This window comes from Cavia porcellus, unplaced genomic scaffold, assembly GCF_034190915.1.
Source record: "Cavia porcellus strain 051 isolate PalLab524CR breed Dunkin Hartley unplaced genomic scaffold, mCavPor4.1 scaffold_11, whole genome shotgun sequence".
Lineage (NCBI taxonomy): Eukaryota > Metazoa > Chordata > Mammalia > Rodentia > Caviidae > Cavia > Cavia porcellus.
This window is the reverse complement of record NW_026947494.1, coordinates 62,244,598-62,262,584: the sequence shown is the minus strand read 5'-3', so window position 1 is coordinate 62,262,584 and position 17,987 is coordinate 62,244,598. Positions and strand designations below refer to the sequence as shown.

Genomic DNA, 17,987 nt, shown 5'->3' with positions numbered 1-17,987 from the left:
GGGGAGCTGGGAGGTGCGGGGTGCACAGGGCTGGGTCATCCAAGCCGTGTGGTCCAGGAGCTCTGTGTGTCTCCTAACTGCAGGGCACAGGCTGTGGGATGGGATTGTGCAGAGGACGGGTGTAATGAAGTGTCCATTTTGAAGAGATTGTGTGGTTCTCTGTAGAGCTCAATGCCTAGCCCAGTACAGAGCGTCTTCAGAAGCAGCAAAGGCAAACAGACTAGTGCTGCTGTCATTAGAGAGCTGATGTGGACTGGATTCAAGGTGGCAGGAGAGGGAGGCATGGACGGATTGGGAGTCAGTCGTTAGTAGTGTATGCTGCAGGTGGCAGTCACCATGTCACTTCTAGGGAAGGGTTTGTGGAAACTATAGTACAGGAGCTCCTGAAGAGCAGTTGTGGATTCTGTGTCACCATCTCATCATTCTGTGCCATTGCTCCCAGGATGCCGAGAGTGTCTCTAAAGTCCTCTGGCAGGATGAGATACAGCAAGCCATCCACGAAGCCAACCTGGACGAGGAGAGAGCAAAGCAGTGTGAGTACCTGCCCTCCCTCCTCCTGCTTGCCAGCTAACCTGCCTTGCATTTGGATATGGGCCTGAATCCTGTATGGTTCCCTTCTGGAAAGGCCCTCCAAACAGGTTCACTTATTGGATGCATCTTTATCTAAAAATGTGTCCTGATTGTTGGCCACTTTTCACTGATTCAGTGGCAGCTCCAACCAAATTCAACAGTGCTGGCGGAAAAAAAATCCAGAAAGGAAAAAAAATGCTCCGCAAGCTCTCCAACTTTATAATTGAATCAAGTACTTTTCTTTCTCTTGATCTCTTGGTTCTCTTTCTAAAACCAGCCATTTCTGCTTGATGAATGCCTGTTCTCTTTTCCATACTTGGCTGTTACTTGGGGTTCTCAGAGAAACAGACTAATAGAGAGGGAAGGAAAGAGGGGAGAGTGTACATAGTTACCTTAAGGCATTGGCTCACAAGACTGTGGAGGCCAGGAATCCAGAAATATGTTGGGCAAACTGGGCGAGCCAGGTGTTCACATGTAGGCCCCAAGGGTGAGTGGGCACAGATCCTGAAACGCAGTCCAAGCCATGACTGGGACAGACATTGTAGAGCTGGCTGACTGACCATGTGTTTGAGGACAAGAAACCCGCTAGTATTTGCTATGCTCTTTTTATGTGCAAGTGGAAGAGATTTAGGTCAGGTATAGAAAAGTCTAACTGGTATGATAAAAACAGAGTCAGGGTCCCTCAATTCCCAACCTGGAGCTAGTTTGGCATACCTGAGCCCTTTGAAGGAAGGGGAGGCCAGGTTCCCGTGGGAAAGGATTCCACTACACTGCCAAAAAGTCACGCTGTGAATCTGTCAATCTTCCTCCAAAAAGACTTATGTCCTCTTCCTGGGTGGCTGTGCAAGAGAGAAAGGGCATTTCCAGGACCACTGGACACTGGCCGTGGACTAACACTAACTCTGGGTGACCCACACTGTCACTGTGGTCCTCCAGTGAGAACTGGGGCTCTTGGAAGTCAGGTGAACAGTGTAGTTTAAGTGCAGGTCGATGGCGTAATGGACCCAGTAGGTTCCCAGTTCCATCCTGGGTTACTTCCCCAGTTCCAGAATATATAATTGGAACAGACAGCAACTCAAAGAATCCTCTCATTGGTTTAATGTTTTCTTAGAAAACCTCTCATTTCAAGGAGAAGAGTGAGAAACTTCACATGACAATCTAAAATAGCTTCTAATTTGAATTACATACTAACAGTCTCCATGGATGAACCCCTCTGTGAATCAAAATGAGGCTCCTATAAGTACACAGCTCATTACCTGCCCATTCCTGGCATTGGTTAGCCTCTGCTGTGCCAAGTCCAAGAGCATTAGAGGGCTTAGTCTTATTGCACAGATGTGCTTTCAAGCTTTGGAAGAATCTGTGGAACATCTGGCTTTTTTTTCCTAAGCTTGAAAAAATATGTGGGTTTATCTAACCTGAACTTTTATACCCTTACGAACTTTAAAGTCTTTCCTTTTCAGCATTATAATGTTTAAGAGAAAGAAGTAATATGGTTAGGGTGTGTACATAAGAGATTTAAATTTACATGTACAAATGATTCAGTTGAAATGGGTGTAAGGAAGATTTAACTTTACACATAAAATCAAAAGCAGCCATTATCTGTAGAGGCACTTTTAGAAAATTAATTTGTAATATAGACATTCAAATAGCCTAAAATCTTAAGAGATCAAACCAATTCAGAAGTTATTTTATCCTTTTTATTCATTATTGTTCTCACATTTGGCCTGCAAATGTTGATTCTCTTTTTCACATTGAGACTCATGGTTCTAGCTAAGAAGTTTTCTCAAATACAAATGATTTTGTGTACTTTTGAGCTTGTACCTCTGAAATCCTATCTCCTCCCACTGTCTTATCCCTTGCAAGAGATACTGTGCTTTTTCCTACAACATAAAGCAACACCAACATTTTTTCGAAGTTAAAACTATCTGTATTCAGATGTTGCAATGGGAATTTGGGGTTTACAACAGAAGCATAATCTTACTTTTAAAAGCATGCTTCCTCTTTTTGCATGAAAGCTTGAAACAGAGGCCCTGGTCACATGTTGCAGGCATCCCAGATAATTTGATAAAAGGAAATGCGCTGACGCATATATTTCACCACAGGCAGGATTTAAAAGGGCGGAGTAACTCCGATCTCCTTCATCTTGGCTCAGCATTCGTTTACTGGGGTATCTTGCTTGCTTCAAGTAGGTTTGCCTCAACAGTTGACCCCATAGAGCAATATTTCTCAATCTGTTCTCATGATTACACTCTAAGAAATCTTTTTCAATGTTTCCTCTATTATCTTCTCAAAGTGCAATATGAATGTCACAGATGTATATTTGCTTATGCATCTAGGTAGATCTGTGCTTTAGACATGTTTTTTATACCCTGTCCTATTGAGGGGCCCTACTTGGGGATGTCCCTCTCCCCAGGGAGAATGTATAGGGCTTAAGAGGCCAAGAGAGACTTTTTGGATCTCTTTAGGAGCACTATACGAGGTCTCTCATTTTGTTCCTCTCAGGGACACTCCTGACCTTTTGAAAGTCATTTGTTTTGACATCCTCCATTCGGGGTCTTGCTCACAGCTGCAGAGTGATCGACAGACACCTTCTTCCAGCCCACACAGCAGAGCTGTGCTGCTTTCCTCTCAAGGGACCTTGGGACAAACACCTGGAGCCATTTATTCTTTTCATAAGCATGGCTGTAATGTCAGTGGGGGCTTCTCTTCCCGAGACCTAGCGCAGCAAAAGCCACAGATTACTGGCAAGAGTATTTAGGCGGCTGTGGGCAGCCCCACCGGTATCAGTAAGCAGTGACAGCTGGTGGTGGAGGAACAAGGGAAATGGAAAAGCAGGCGAGTTGTCTGCTCAGCCACTCCCCATCTTTGAAGGTGTCACTGTCACTGCACAGTACAATGTTAATGACACGAAGAGTCTTGGGCAGTGCTCAGCAAATGCAAAGCACAGACTGTGAGTAAAAGGAGCAGCAGAGTCTGTTCGCTTAGGGTTTTCTCAGCGGCACCTTTAGATTTTCATGGGAAAACAGCACTGTTCAGATGAGAGCTAGAACTGGAAACTGACGTCCTCACTCAGCGAGAGAACACTCGTGCACGAAGGATGTGTGCAGACATGATACTGACTTTTAGGGAACACTGCATTCTGTTGCGCTCATTGGTGAAATAATCGTATGTTGCTCTTGTGAGAATTTCTCTTTGACCTTATTCTTTCTGCTTCCCTTGGTCCACAGACTTCTCAAATGTCAGCTCTTCATTTTTCTCCATCCTGCAAAGCTCTTGTGGAGCAAAGGAAGGGGGAGTGGTTCTCCTGACTGCCATGCACCTCCATAGGCACAAGGCACACTTTGTGCCTGTGGACCTGGAGCCCTGCAGCCAGCAGAGTTTGCTAAATTCTCTTTCACCTCTGTGTGCTCCTCCAGCTTACGTGTCTTCAACTTGAATCTGTTAAAAATCAGCTCTTCTTCTTATTCCATCAGCCTCAAAGCTCTACATATGCATGAAGACAATCTCATGACACTGCATCTTCTGCATTTCCTAGAGTTTAACTTCTGTGTAAGAAAACAAGGGGAAAAATCAATCTCTCTCCTGTCTTTCCATCAAAATCTTTTTTTCCATTCTGAGAAATATTTTATCCCATCTTCTCCCAGATTTTTAAACAGCAGTTCCATTGATTGGTCAAAAACATTCTTACCTAAAACTACAATGGATAATAAAAAAATTATTGTATCAACTTTTATTACTCAAAGAGGTTAATATTATTTATGAGGAGACGTGGGAATTAACTTGAAATTGTATAAAATACTTCTTTGGTCTAAACCATTCTGGAATTAAGTTTCCAGACTCCATGGCACACATTGACTGGCTGTGTCTTTCTAGAATGTTTGCTTAAGTTGCATATGATAACCTTGCAAATACAGTAGCACAATAAAGATTAGGCGCACTATAGGTTAAATAAAATTTCACCTATTCTAAAATAAATTCCTTAATAAACTAGTTCTGAGTCTAGGTCAGGGCAGTCACCCAATCTCTTAGTTTAGTTTAGCCTGGTACCTCGATATCATGCAAGACAATCCAGGAAGTATCATGAGTGTTTTTCACTCATTTTCTATCATTTGCCTTCTTGTTTATTTGTTTGTTTTCTTTCATGTGGTACTAGGGATCACACCCAGGGACTCATGTGTACTAGACAGGTGCTCTATCACCCAGCCATGCCCCAGCTCACAGTTTTTATTGTAACGTGCTCATCTAGAAACCTGTTCTTAACAGCCTAAACTGGAGGTGAGTTGCTGATGGGCTCAGGAGTATGTGGCACATACTCTCACAGGGTTAAAAGATTTACTACTAATGTATTTCTAAATGGTTGTTATATTTTTGTTTGCCCTTGGAGTAAGCAGAAAACCATTAACAAAAAATGTTTTCATTATCCAGGGGCTATGCTGGTCATTGATATCAATCGGTGTTTGGAGGAACAGAAATCAGGTGATATTTTGCCTGCACTGAAGTCGTCTCCTTCTCATGCACAAGATGTTATCTTTGAATGTGCTGACAGGTATTACAAGGCACTGAGGAAAGCAAAAGAAAGCAAATCTAAAAAAGGTAAGCATTGTCATTATCGAGCATGAACTAAAAATATTTAAAATTGGATAGCTTCCATGTATTTTAATTTTTAAAAAAGCAGTATTTCCAAACGATTGTTTCCAAAATGATTTTTTAAAAAATCTGTGACAAGAGTTCTAGATATTTCTTTTCCCATGCTGTTTTGTTTTCTTCCTTCATTCCTTTCTTTTTTTAGGAAGCTATGATTAGCTTAGTGGTACTGCATTGGTCACTGGTAGCATCACAGAATTGAGAAAATATAGGATTTAAGAATATTTTGCCTACTGTGTTTATTCTTATGATCCCTAATATAAACGTATTTTACACTGACAATTTTTGTCATTTATTCCTTTGTGAAACAAATGTTAAATAAGTACAGAAAATGAAATGTGATATATCCATACAATAGAGTATTACTGGCCACAAAGAATGAAGGACTGACACATGCTACATCATGGATGAACTTTGAAAAGAGTGTGCTAAACAAAAGAAGCCAGAATGGATGAAGAGCTATCTGATTGCTCCTTTGAAAAGAGACCCATTCTTCTTCCTGGGCAGTGACACTTTTCTTTTTAGATAAGAAAAATGTGAACTTTCTGATGTATATTAGCATTTTTTAAGTCAAATAACATTGTCTCCAAAGATGATTTGCTGAAATGGGTGTCACTGGATCACTCCTCCATGAGAGAAATTGGTGGGCTTCTTCATGAGTGAAGAGAATCTTGCTCACTGGCGCCCTCTGTCTACAGTGGAATGGTTTACAACTCCCCAGCACATCTACTGCCTTGTTGCTTTGCCTTCTCTTTGGCCATTTTGGTTCCCAGCACCCTCATGAAACACTTGGGAGCCAGAGCCAGTACAGACATTTGTTTCTCCTCCTTTTCTTGGGCTGAGAGGGCCTTATTAAATACATGGAATTCATTCCATTTTATTGAGTTAACTTGGACTTTGAGTGCTAGGTGAAGAACATATCCATTAGGTTATTTTCACATTGAAGAAACTACACTAATGTGTGATAGTTTTGTGTTCCTTCGTAGAATTTAACAAACTCTTCCTCTTTAGTGATTACAGAAGGTTCCTGGCTCAAATTCAACCTGCGTGACAAATATGACTACTATTACAACATTGATTCGAAAGAGGGTTCCTGGGTCCCGCCTGAATCATGGGCACCTAAGGAGTCATGGCTCACAGGAAAAGAAATTGAGGTAGGTGTTGATCCGCAAGTATGCGATGTGAAGATGAGTGTGTCGCTGGAAAAGTTTTTCTGTCACAGAAGTGATGGAAGGAACTAAGTGACTTATTTGAAGACTGGACATGGGATGAAGTCTGTATGACTGCAATGGAGTGTGGCTGCACTGTGACTCTTGTAGTTTTTTCCATGTTTTTCCATTAGCAAAACCAAGCAGATGACAGGGAAAAGAAAGTTTTTGCACTTTATTTGGGGTGGTAGGTTACTGTAAGAAATTAATCTTCAGTTTTTCCTTGACACAGTTCAGTTCAAATAGTAATAATCTCTTAGTTGTCAGCATTCAAAATGTCTCACAGTCAGTCTACAATTTAACATATCTTTACAACCAAAGTGTCATTTTTTGCAGCAAAGTGCCAGAAAGGGACATTCTGCTATTCTTGATCTCAGCTACTTCTGGGATGCTTCAGGAGCATAAGTCAGGGTTTGGCAAAAAACAGGACTGAATGTTTTTCCAAGGTGGTCATTGTCTTAGTTACTTTTCTTGTTGCTGAGACAAAGATACCTGATGCCCAAAGTTAGGGGCAGAAAGGTTTATTTGGCTCACAGTTTGTAGAGGTTTCAGTCCACAGTCAGCTGGCTCCAAGAAAAGATGGCATGACAAAGGGGCATCACAGAGAAGAAACATTTCATGGTGGACAGAAGGCAGCAAAGAAATCAAGGGGTCTTACCAGTGGATTTCAGCCCCTTTTATATTCTATCTAGACTGCTAGGATTAGGGTGGGTACTAAACCAATCAGTGAACTGATTTAGTAATCACTCACCCTTAATTCTAACATTGTATTATGAGTCAGTCACACACTCTAGATCCAACCACTTCTTTTTTTTTTTATTTAAGAGGAAAAAGAGAAAAACACAAAACAAAACAAAGCAGTGTAATGTTACACATAATACAGAACTACAAAAAAAAAACATAACAGTAAGAAATCACCTGTTGATCCAACCACTTCTAAAAAACCCCCACTATCACTGCATGAGGCTTTCATGGGACATCTGAACACAAGCCATGACATCCAGCATTATGCGTTCTAGATCCAATAACCTCTAAAAAAGCCCCCACTATGACTGCATAGGATTTGGGGGGACATCTAGACACAAGCCATAACATTCTGCCCCTGTGCCCCAGAAGATTCATGCACATCCCTTTATGTAAAAACCCTTTAGTCCATCTCTAAGAAAGTCCTAACATTCTCAGCATTGCTGAAAAGTCCAAGTTGATGTCTCCTCTGAGATTTAAGGCAAACTCTTAGCTATGAGTGCTTGTACAAATAAAAATAAAGTTGAACAAGATAGGCATTTCCATTCCAAAACATTCCATTACAAATAGGAGGACAAGAGGAAATGGGAGCAAAACAGAATCCAGCAGGGAAAACAGTAAGTCCTATAGTTCCATGTACAGTACCTGAGGCACTCTATGACAATCTATGTGAACTCCACAGGGTCTGTATGGCTCAACCCCTACAGAAGTTCCAGTGGTTTTATTTCTCGGGGCTTTTCTCTCAAGCTGGCTCTGCTCCTTCCTTGCAGTTTTCCTCAGATGATCCATGTTCTTGGTTTCTGCAGACTTCTGGGGTCGCCTCTTGTCTTGGTTACTTTTCTCTTATTGCTGAGACAAAATATCTGATGCCCAAATCTAGGGAAAGAAAGGTTTATTTAGCCTCAGTTTTTTGGAGGTTTCAGTCCTGATACTCAGCCAGCTCTAAGGCAGGGTGGCGACATGGGGCAACGACATGCTCTAAGGGCAATGTGGCGGCTGCAGCAGATATCAGAAGCTACAAGAGCAAAAGGGCAGAAAGGGGAAAGCACACTTCCTTCCCACCCTTATACTGTACGCCAACGACCCACCCCTGAGCCGTGCAGCACTCACGCCATCCAATCCCAGTGCTAGACAATGAACCAATCACAAATGTTTGAAGCCAGCATGGGCTACATAGTGAGTTCAAGGCCAGCCTGATCTATGTAATGAGACCCTGCCTCAAAAAAAAGTGTGATGTGTCACTATTGTTTGTGGTTAGGACATCTAATGTGTTAAATACTAAAAGAGACCCACTTAGAAGCATTTGTGTCAGAATCATTTGTTCTCATTGTATACATTACATTTCCTCATTGTATACAGTACTGGCCTAAGTTTGAAAATACTTGCTTGTTTTTCCCCATCTGCTCTGTCCATCTTCTTCTGAATTCCTTCTCAAAAATATATTTTTTATATGTAGAAGAATTCAGGGCTGAAAATTTATAAAGATCAGCATAAGAGCAAAGCTCTAAGAAAAAGTAGGGATTTATTTTCATAAAACATGAATATAAGGAACTAGATGCTTCACAGAAACCTTGTAAAACAATAGAGGACCTAGCGGTAAGCGTATGGTAAGGTGAATATTCCCAGAGCAGCCTTCCTTGGGAGGCTTTTGGTTTTTGTGGCGGGTTGGTCAGAGACCATGAAGAAATGATAGTGAAATCAAAAGGATGTGAAATCGGATTCAACCCTTTAACAAGGTATCTGTTACAAGTTACGGCAACCTTGTAAACTGATAGGCCCACAAATATACAAACAGGTAACTCTATAAATAAAGTCTTCCAAAACCACAGGCACAGTAAGGTCCCTTTGCTTGTATAATATTTCACTTTTCAATGTATTTTCACATCAATTTGACCCCTAAGTCATGCTGCAGTGGGAGGTGGAGCCAGTATGCACGTTCACCTTTTCTAGGTAAGGAAATTGAGGCACAGAATGGATAAGGCAACTTGTACTGAGTCTACGACTTGTACAAGATGCATTGCTGAACTAAGGTTTATCCCCAGTGCCACAAAGTATAGCCTATGATCCTTCCATAGTTCCACTGTTGACACTGTTTTTGATATGACCACAAGTGTTTGTGGGGTGTAAAATGTACCCATGGCTTTGCAACACAAGATGTGGCTCAAAAGTAGATTTATTTTAACACAGACACACAGGTCCAATAGAAAGTGACCAGTGCTTCCCAGGGGAAAATACCATCAAAGGAATGTTCACCAAGATTGCTTTCAATCTAAAACCAAAAGTCAGAACCAAAAACTGTTAAAATAACAGACATGTCCAGGGCTAATGTTTAAGAGAAAATACTGACATTTAATGTGTAACGTTCAAGGGAAAATGCAGTAACAATTGTGTTTTATCTTGAAGAAGAAAAACTAGAACACACAAATATGCAACTTACAAAATTATTGAAAAGCAGTGACCTCAAAAGTGTGGTGCCTCCATGAGCACTTTGTACTAAAAATCAGTGAGGCCTGAATTTGACAGTGCTTAGTAACAAGAATTATAAATGACCAGAGAAGAGTGAAGAATATGTCTTATTAACTAATTACACATGTTCAAATTGTGAAATATTTAGATCAACATTATTGGAGCAATAGATTACTAGTGCTATTTAAAGAGAGAGAGATTATGGACAGTACTAAGAAATCATATGCTGCAATTGAAAAGGTTACCAAAAATCTAAAGGAGCAGCACTAGAGAGTTAAAATTTGGTGTCAAAAATTGCTTGTGTGGGGACTTCCGGAAGAACATGGTGGATAGATAGCAGCAGCTACAGAGGCTCTCTGAGATACCCCGCTTAAAATCCAGGAATGGTGCGGTACGAGGAGTCCTAACCAAGGGGAGATACATCCTGCCGACCCAGGAATGAACTAAGCTAAGAGAAACCAACTGGAAATCCAATCCTGGTGCTGTAACAAGAACAGATAAAATCTCAGTGTGGAAAGCTAGAACCCGCGCCACTGGAAGCCACGATTTGAATTTCCTACTGCATCCAAATCTGCAGGGCAGGGAGACAGACACGTGAAAGCTCTGAGAGCGGAAATCTGAGAACGGAGTTGAGAGCAGGACTAGCAGCGAGCCCTACATCGACTTGGGGTGAGTGAGTGGAATGGGGACCCTTTCATAGAGTAGAAGGCTCCAGCAAGGGACATACTGGGAATGGGCAGACTTGCCGGAACAGGGTGCTGCAGTGACATGAGTGGCATATTCCCCTCTCAAGCGGGATTGGTGGGGAGTGCCTGGCCTGCATGACGCTGCTGACTAAGACCCAGTAGGCTAGCCCAAACCAGGTCCCAGCGCCTGGAGGTGCACCCAAGTGGTGAAGCCTTCGATAGGTTGACCTGGAGGGGCGGGCCCAGCAGAGGCTGCCCAGGTCTGTGTCTCCCTTGTACACTGCAGTGGGCAGGAACACCTAACTGGTGCAATTCAAACAAACTATAGCGGAAAAAGAGAAAAAAATTGGGCCTCCTACATTCGCTTGTATGGAAGGAACAAAAAGTATGGGAAGAGGAAGCAACAAGAAAGGGTCCTCAGTCCCCAATCCTGAGAACACTGATCCAGGAAAGGGAAATGCAAAGGAAGACAGAAAACATGCAATATCAGACACGGCACCAATAGACATAAAGCAATATCTCCAGAGCCTCATAGACAAGTTTAAAAATGAAGTATTTAACAAAATAAAGCAAGATATAAGTAGAAAAGTTAGAGAAATGCTAAGCACTGCCCCCCCCCAAAAAAAACAGATGGTGGAATGGAAGAACAGCAAAAGAGGGTGAATTGTTTGATGGATAAAATAGAGAAAACATAGAATACGTGCAGCAGGTTCAAAGAGATTACCAGGAAACTAAAAACTATCGAAAGCTGGCATAACAGCTTGAAAGAAACTAAGGATAGATTATCTGAATTGGAGGGCAGATTTGTAATATGGGAGCATGAAATAAAAAACTTCTTAAAAATAACAAAACAAACAGCAACAATACAAAGGCTAGAAGATGATAAGAGGATCTATAACTTAAGAATTAAGAACATAAAAGAAGAAGTAGGGACACAAACAAATGGACTACAAAAGCTATTCACAGAAATAATCCAGGAGAATTTCCCTAATTTAGCAAATGGTAAAGATATTCAGATGTATGAGGCATACAGGACCCCAGCCACCTACAACCCAAACAGAGCTACACCCAGGCATATAATAATCAAAATTCCAGAAATCCAATATAAGAACAGAATACTAAAAGCTGTCAGAGACAAGAAACAGATCACTTACAAGGGAACACCCATCAGAATTACAGCAGACTTCTCGGCACAAACCATCAAATCACGAAGAGCATGGGGGGAAATAATTCAAGCTTTGAAAGATAACAGCCTCCAGCCAAGATTGATATATCCTGCACAACTGTCCCTGAAAATTGATGGAAAAACAAGGTGCTTCCAGGATAAAGAGGAACTAGGGGAATTTGCAACCACCAATTCAACTCTACAGAGAATACTGCAGGATATTCTAAAAAAGGAAAATACCAAGCCTGCAGAAACAGTGGTAGAGAGTCCACAATGAATGGAGCAGAAAGCGAAATGAAGAAGACAAACTGACAACAAAGGACTGAAAAAGAGCTCAACAGAAATGAGGCAGAGATTGGATGGTAGGAACAGCTATTTTGGAGAAAACAAGACATCATAATAGCTAGTGGTGATTTAGTATCATCTTGCTTTGAAATTCCATCAAGCTTTTATTCTCCTGTCTCCATTGGTCTTAACAGGTTGTATCTTATTGGATTTTATTATATGTGATAAGATAAGCAAAACTTTTATGGAAAAGGGAATTATACAGAAACCATTGTTCATTTTCTGATAGTTGGTTTTAAATACCCTGTAATACTGTCATTCTCTTGAATGGTTTTACATTGTCTTGACATCAAAGATTTCAAGGAAAGAGACACTATGGTAACTACTTTTATGTCAGGATATCTTGTGGTGAAACACTATTTTGCTTAAATGGTTATGCTTTGACCTGTGCTGATTTGTTGTTATGCCCTCTTTTATCTCAATCTCCTTTTTTAAAAATTATTTACTTTTTTATTTTTATCTTTTTAATTAAGGGAAAAATTAAAAAAGCAGGATACATTATAGTAACCCACTTTGATTTCCTATTAACTTGATTTGAAACCCTGTACAGCCCTCACCATCTTGCTTTGACTGATTTTCCTCTATTCTGCTTTGCTTGATAGTAACAGGTTTGAAAGTATAGGCAACAACTGTAAAGACAATAAGATTCATTATGACGCCCATTCCGGTTGACTGTTATCTTCTTTTAAAGTCCTGTAATGTCTCCAATGTTTTGGTTTTACTCTTTATTGTTTTGTTCAATTTTACCATAACTGATGTTATAGGCAATTCTTTTTAAGATAGCAAGAGACAGTATGGTAACCATTGTTGATCACCTAGTATTTTGTTTTTACGTTATCTATTATGCCCATCCTTTTGATTTGACTGACTCTGTTCTGTTATGTCACATTTGTTTTTACTCTCTTCAAAAAAAAAAAGTAATAACTGTGGGAGTAATAAAACCCAAAATGTGTAGTTGTCATTATACAAAAGAGAGGAAAAGAAAGTGCTCTAAAGAATATAACCGCATATATATTTAAGTGTATAAGATAGATAACCATATTACTGAGTTTTTTGGATCATTGAACAAAACTGTTTCCAGTCTCACTGTTTGAAAGTCCACTTTATATGCTTTAATTTTGTAACTTGAACAACTATTTCTAAGATAACAATACGTAATATATTAACTAGTGATTTCCTACTGTTTATTTTATCTGAAATTCTGTATAACTTGTACCATTTTTCTGGGTTTTTTTTTCTTTTTCTCCTTAAATGAAAAAAAATTGCTTGTGTGGCATCTAAAGATGCCCCAGACATAACTTTCTGTTATACTAAGCATCCCCGTGTGAGGGTTGTTATGTGGTGGGGCCTTCCTTTGTTGTTGTTTTAAAGTATTTCTTCTAAACTTGGAGTTATTGGTTCATTCTGTGAATGTGAACCTGCCTTGTCTTCCAGTTCTGTGCATTTTTGAATGATTTCACTACTAAGGGCTCACATTTACCGATTTGTTTCCAATTGTATTATTCTGCCTTTCCACAGTAGAGGTGAGCCCAGTCTTTGCTTACGTCCTGCAGCAAATGTAAAAGCAAACACAGCTCCTTCCAGCCTGAACACTTCTCATGATCCCACTTCTTTTTCACTCATCCCTTTATGGCACCTTTTTTCTTGTCTTTTTCCAGAGCACCATTTGGTGTTTCCCCAGCTCTTTGCCGAGCTGCTCCTGCTGCAGCCTGGGGAAGAGCAGGACAGGGCGAGACTCAGTGGGGGCTGGAACTTTTGCTTTGGCAGCCCAGGGAGGGAGGAGGCAATACATGTTCTCACAGATGTCATTCTCGTCCCCTTTGCAATTTGCACAGCTCAGGCCTATGTGCCTGGCTATCACTATCATCAGCTATGCAGTACCGCTGTCTGCAAACCCTGAGGTCATTCAGCCCCCTTCTTGTGCCACACAGAACCAGACTCGGGAGTTCAGAGTTGTGCATTAGAAGCCTAAGGAGTGCAGAGTGTGGCACTAGGCTTGGATTTAATGTTCCTAAGCCAAGCTTTAAAAAAAGCTATCCATACAATTGTCTAAAAGATACAGCTTCCAGAATGGATGATGTGTGCCTGCTCCTTTTGCCTGCTACATGAAGAGTCTCTCTTGCAGGACATTGTTGAGGAGGTCACAGTACGGTACATCCGGGAGAAGATGTGGTCTGCCTCTGAAGATCTGTTGCTTCGCTTTCAAGCCACCAGCTCCGGACCCATGCTTAAGGCAGAGTTCGAAGCTCGGAAATCATTCTTGAGTGACCAAGAAGAGAATGTGGTCAAAATACAGGTACGTGAATCACCCCAGACTAGATCAAACTGTCATTATCCTCTGAAAATTTGTTTTTAAAAATAGGTCAGTGAGCCAGATATGGGAAAAAAATAAGCCAGTCAGTTACCAGCATGTTAATAAACAAAATCTGACTCTATCATTTCCCCAATCTACTAGGCTTAGGTTTAGGTAATGGATGAATTGTGACTTTCTGGAGTTCTGTGGACTTGCACAATTGGCTACTAACAGCCTAGCTGGATACTCAGAACCCACGGCTCACTGCTAAAATCATGTACAGCGACTGTCTCTTGCTGTCTCTCTCTTTTAATTTGTTTTTATTATTACATATTTGCCATCCAGAGTGCTCACATTCATCATAGGAAATTTGTACCTTTATGTAATATAGCTTAATTCTTTTTTCCCCATTTCCCTCCCCTCTGTTCAACTCCTTCCCCTTCCCATTTGCAGAAAACTTTGTTTCCATTTTCTCTTTGTGTTCTTTTTTCTATTTATTATCTTTTTTCGTCCATCCTTTTTCCCTCTCCTTTCCCTTGTTGCCCTTCCCACTTAAACATCTTCCTGCTTCCCAATGTCTATCCTTCATTTTGCTCCTTGTTTACCCCTCGGATTTCTCAAATAAGAGAAAATGCAATATTTGAACTTGTGTGTCCTATTTATTTTGCTTAAAATTAAGGTCTCCAGGTGATCCATTTACCTAAAAATGCCTCAAGTTTATGCTTTATGGCAGAGTAGTACTTCATTGTATAAAATACCAAATTTTCTTTATCCATTCATTTATTGATGGGCATCTGAGCTGTTTCCAGAATTTAGCTATTATAAATTGTGTTCCTGTAAATGTAAGGGCACGTATATCACTGTTGTGTGATGCTTTTAACTCTTTTAGCAGGATACTTAAAAGGGGAGTTGAAGGATCAAATGAAACCTCCAGTTTTAGTTTTCTGAGGTATCTCCATACTGGTTTCCATTTGGTGGTACCAGCTCATACTCCTACCAAAAATGGAAAAAGGCTCCCCCCTAGACACAACCTCACCAGCATTTACTATTGGTTTGTCTCACCTAGTGTAACTGTCGAATTTCTTGGAGGGAGGATAATACAGATGAAGAAATAAGTGGAGACGAAAGTCAGAATGCAGAATTCTGAGGTCAGGTAGAGCCTCCTCTCCTAATGGGAGTAAAAACGAACCACCCAATGACTGCTGCACATTCATTTATGTGCTTGGGAAGTTATTGTCCGTTGAAATCCTTGTGCCTAACAACTTGTTTGCCTGGCTTGCCTTGGGTGCTTCGTGGTCTCAGAGCTGTTGCCCAGAATTGCTTTTGCTATTCTAGTCTCTTTTAGTTCCACATGAATTTTACCATCTTTTTTTTTCCAGTTCTAGAGGTATACTATTAGAATTTTGATTGAGATTGCGTTAAACCTATAGAAAAGTTTTGGAAGTACGGCCATTTTCACTATATTGGCTCTGTCTCTACACGAACAGGAGTTATCTTTACATTTGCTGATACCTTCTTTGATTTTTTTCAGGGATTTCAATGTAAATGTCTTTTACTTCGTTAGATCGATTCCTGAGTATTTCATTTTTCTTGATGTTATTGTGAAAGGTGTTGTTTCCCTAATTTCTCTCTCGGTGAGTTTGTTGTTTGTGTAGAGGAATGCTATTAACTTTTGCGTGCTGACTTTGTATCCTGCTATACTACTGAATTTGATTATTAATTCTAGGTGTCTTTTGGTGGAATTTTGGGGGTATTCTATGTAGAATGTCATGTCACCCACAAATAATGATGATTTAACTGCTTCCTTTTTATCCTCATTTCTTTTATTTCTTTCTCTTTCCTTCTTGTTGTGGCTAGTGTTTCCAGAATTATATTCAATAGGAGCAGTGATAATGGGAATTCTTGTCTTGTTCTTGATTTGAGAGTGAAAGTTTTCAGTTTTTGACAATTTAGTATGATGTTGATTGTTGATTTGATACATGGCTTTTATCAGATTGAGATAAAAATTGATTCTAATTTTCTGTAGGGTTTTTATCATTACTTTGTCAAATGTTTTTCCTGCATCTATTGAAATGATCTTGCAGATTTCATCCTTTGTTCTGTGAATGTGGTATATTGCATTTATTGATTTGCGTATGTTGAATCATCCCTGCATCCCTGGGATGAATTCTCTTGGTCATGGGTTATAATCCTTTTGAAGGTTTGCTGCATTCTGTTTGCCAGTATCTTACTGAGGATTGATTAGCTTGCAGTTCTCTTTTTTGGTCGGATCCTTCTCTGGTTTGGGTATCAGGGTAATGCTTTTTTCCAAGAATGACTTTAGGAGTACTGCTTCCTTTTCAGTTTCATTAAAGAGTCTGAAGAGTAACGGCATTAGATCTTCTCTAATGTTCTTGTAGAATTCAGCAGTGATCTTGTCAGGTCCTGAACTTTTATTTGTTGTTATTTTTTATTACATCTTTAATTTCATTGGTTGATATTAGATTATTTAGCATTTTTATATCTTCTTGATTTAGTTTTGGCAATTTATATGTATTTAGGAATCTGTCCATTTCTTGAGTTTTCCATCTTATTAGAGTTCAGGTTCTTAAAATAAGTACTGGTAATCTTCTGGATTTCTGTAGGATCTATTGTGATCCCACCCGTTTCACTCCTAGTTTCATGGATTTGGGTCTTTCTTTCCCTTTTTTGATAAGGTTGGCTAAAAGCTTTTCAAGAACCAACTCTTCAGTTCATGGATTCTTTGCATTGTTTTCCTAGTCTCTATGGCATTAATTTCTGCTCTGATTTTTAAAGTAATTTCCATCCTCATACAACTTTTGGACTTGTCTTACTCTTCTTTTTCTAGAAGCTTGAGGTTCAGTATTAGATCATTTATTTGAGCCCACTGTTTTTCTAATGTGGGCCACTGCTACAAATTTTCCTTTTAGAACTGCTTTCATTGCCTCCCACAAGTTCAGCTGGCATTATTGTTTAATTTAGAAAATGTTTAATTTCTTCTTTAATTTTATCAATAACCTATTGGTTGTTCAAGAGGGTGTTATTTTAATTCCATGTGTTTATGCAGGTTTTGTTGATTCTTTTTCTATTTAAGTCCAATTTAATTGCACTGTGAACTGATAATATACATGGGATAATTTTAGTTCCTTTGCATTCACTTAAACATGTTACATGAGCTAGTGTGGAGAACGTCCTGTGTGCAGCTAAAAGAATATGTGTGATGCTGTTGGTGGGTGGAGCACTGAAGCTATCTACTAAGTCTGTCTGTTCAAAGATTTGCTATTTCTTTGTTGATTTTTTTTATCTAGTTGATCTGTCTATTTGTGACAGTGGAGTATGGAGGTCTCCCACTACAGCTGTGTGTATGATCTGATTTTTCATATATAGTAGTGTTTGTTTTCTATGCAGTGATACCTCAGTTCACAAACTGAATTCATTCTATAATTCTGGAGAAGGTGGCCACGTTGGTGTTAGTGTAAGGAAAGATGTCACGGTCATGTTTGTCACCCAATGTGTTGTTGTTCACAAATGGAAACAAAGTTTACCAAATGCTTCCTTTTGGAAACTGACTTGTTTAAGAACAGAAGTGTTTGTTAACCGAGATATTATTATACTTGGTTGTGCTGATATTCATTGCATATATATTTATAATTGCTATCTCTTCCTCTTGGATTATTCCCTTAATGAGTATATAGTGTAAATTCCTTATGGTAGGTAGCTTTATTACTAGTATTGAGACCTCTTTAAGAAATGACTACTTTTCAGATGTATCTTGTAGGCATACCTGACTCTTGGTCTTTGAATCTGTCTCAGGACCCTCCCTCTCCTGTGTATTAGATATGAAAGATTACAACCTTCTTGTCCTA

General features: G+C 39.8%; 1 protein-coding gene across 1 annotated transcript in view; it reads left to right on the top strand.

Moving 5' to 3' along the window:
* Iqgap2 (IQ motif containing GTPase activating protein 2) overlaps positions 1-17,987 on the top strand; it is a 260,427-nt gene that overhangs the window by 174,671 nt on the left and 67,769 nt on the right. The window contains exons 14-17 of the mRNA XM_003470236.5: positions 443-533; positions 4,996-5,163; positions 6,226-6,368; positions 13,954-14,124. Coding sequence (XP_003470284.2) covers positions 443-533; positions 4,996-5,163; positions 6,226-6,368; positions 13,954-14,124 — 573 coding nt within the window. The remainder of the gene's footprint in view (positions 1-442; positions 534-4,995; positions 5,164-6,225; positions 6,369-13,953; positions 14,125-17,987) is intronic.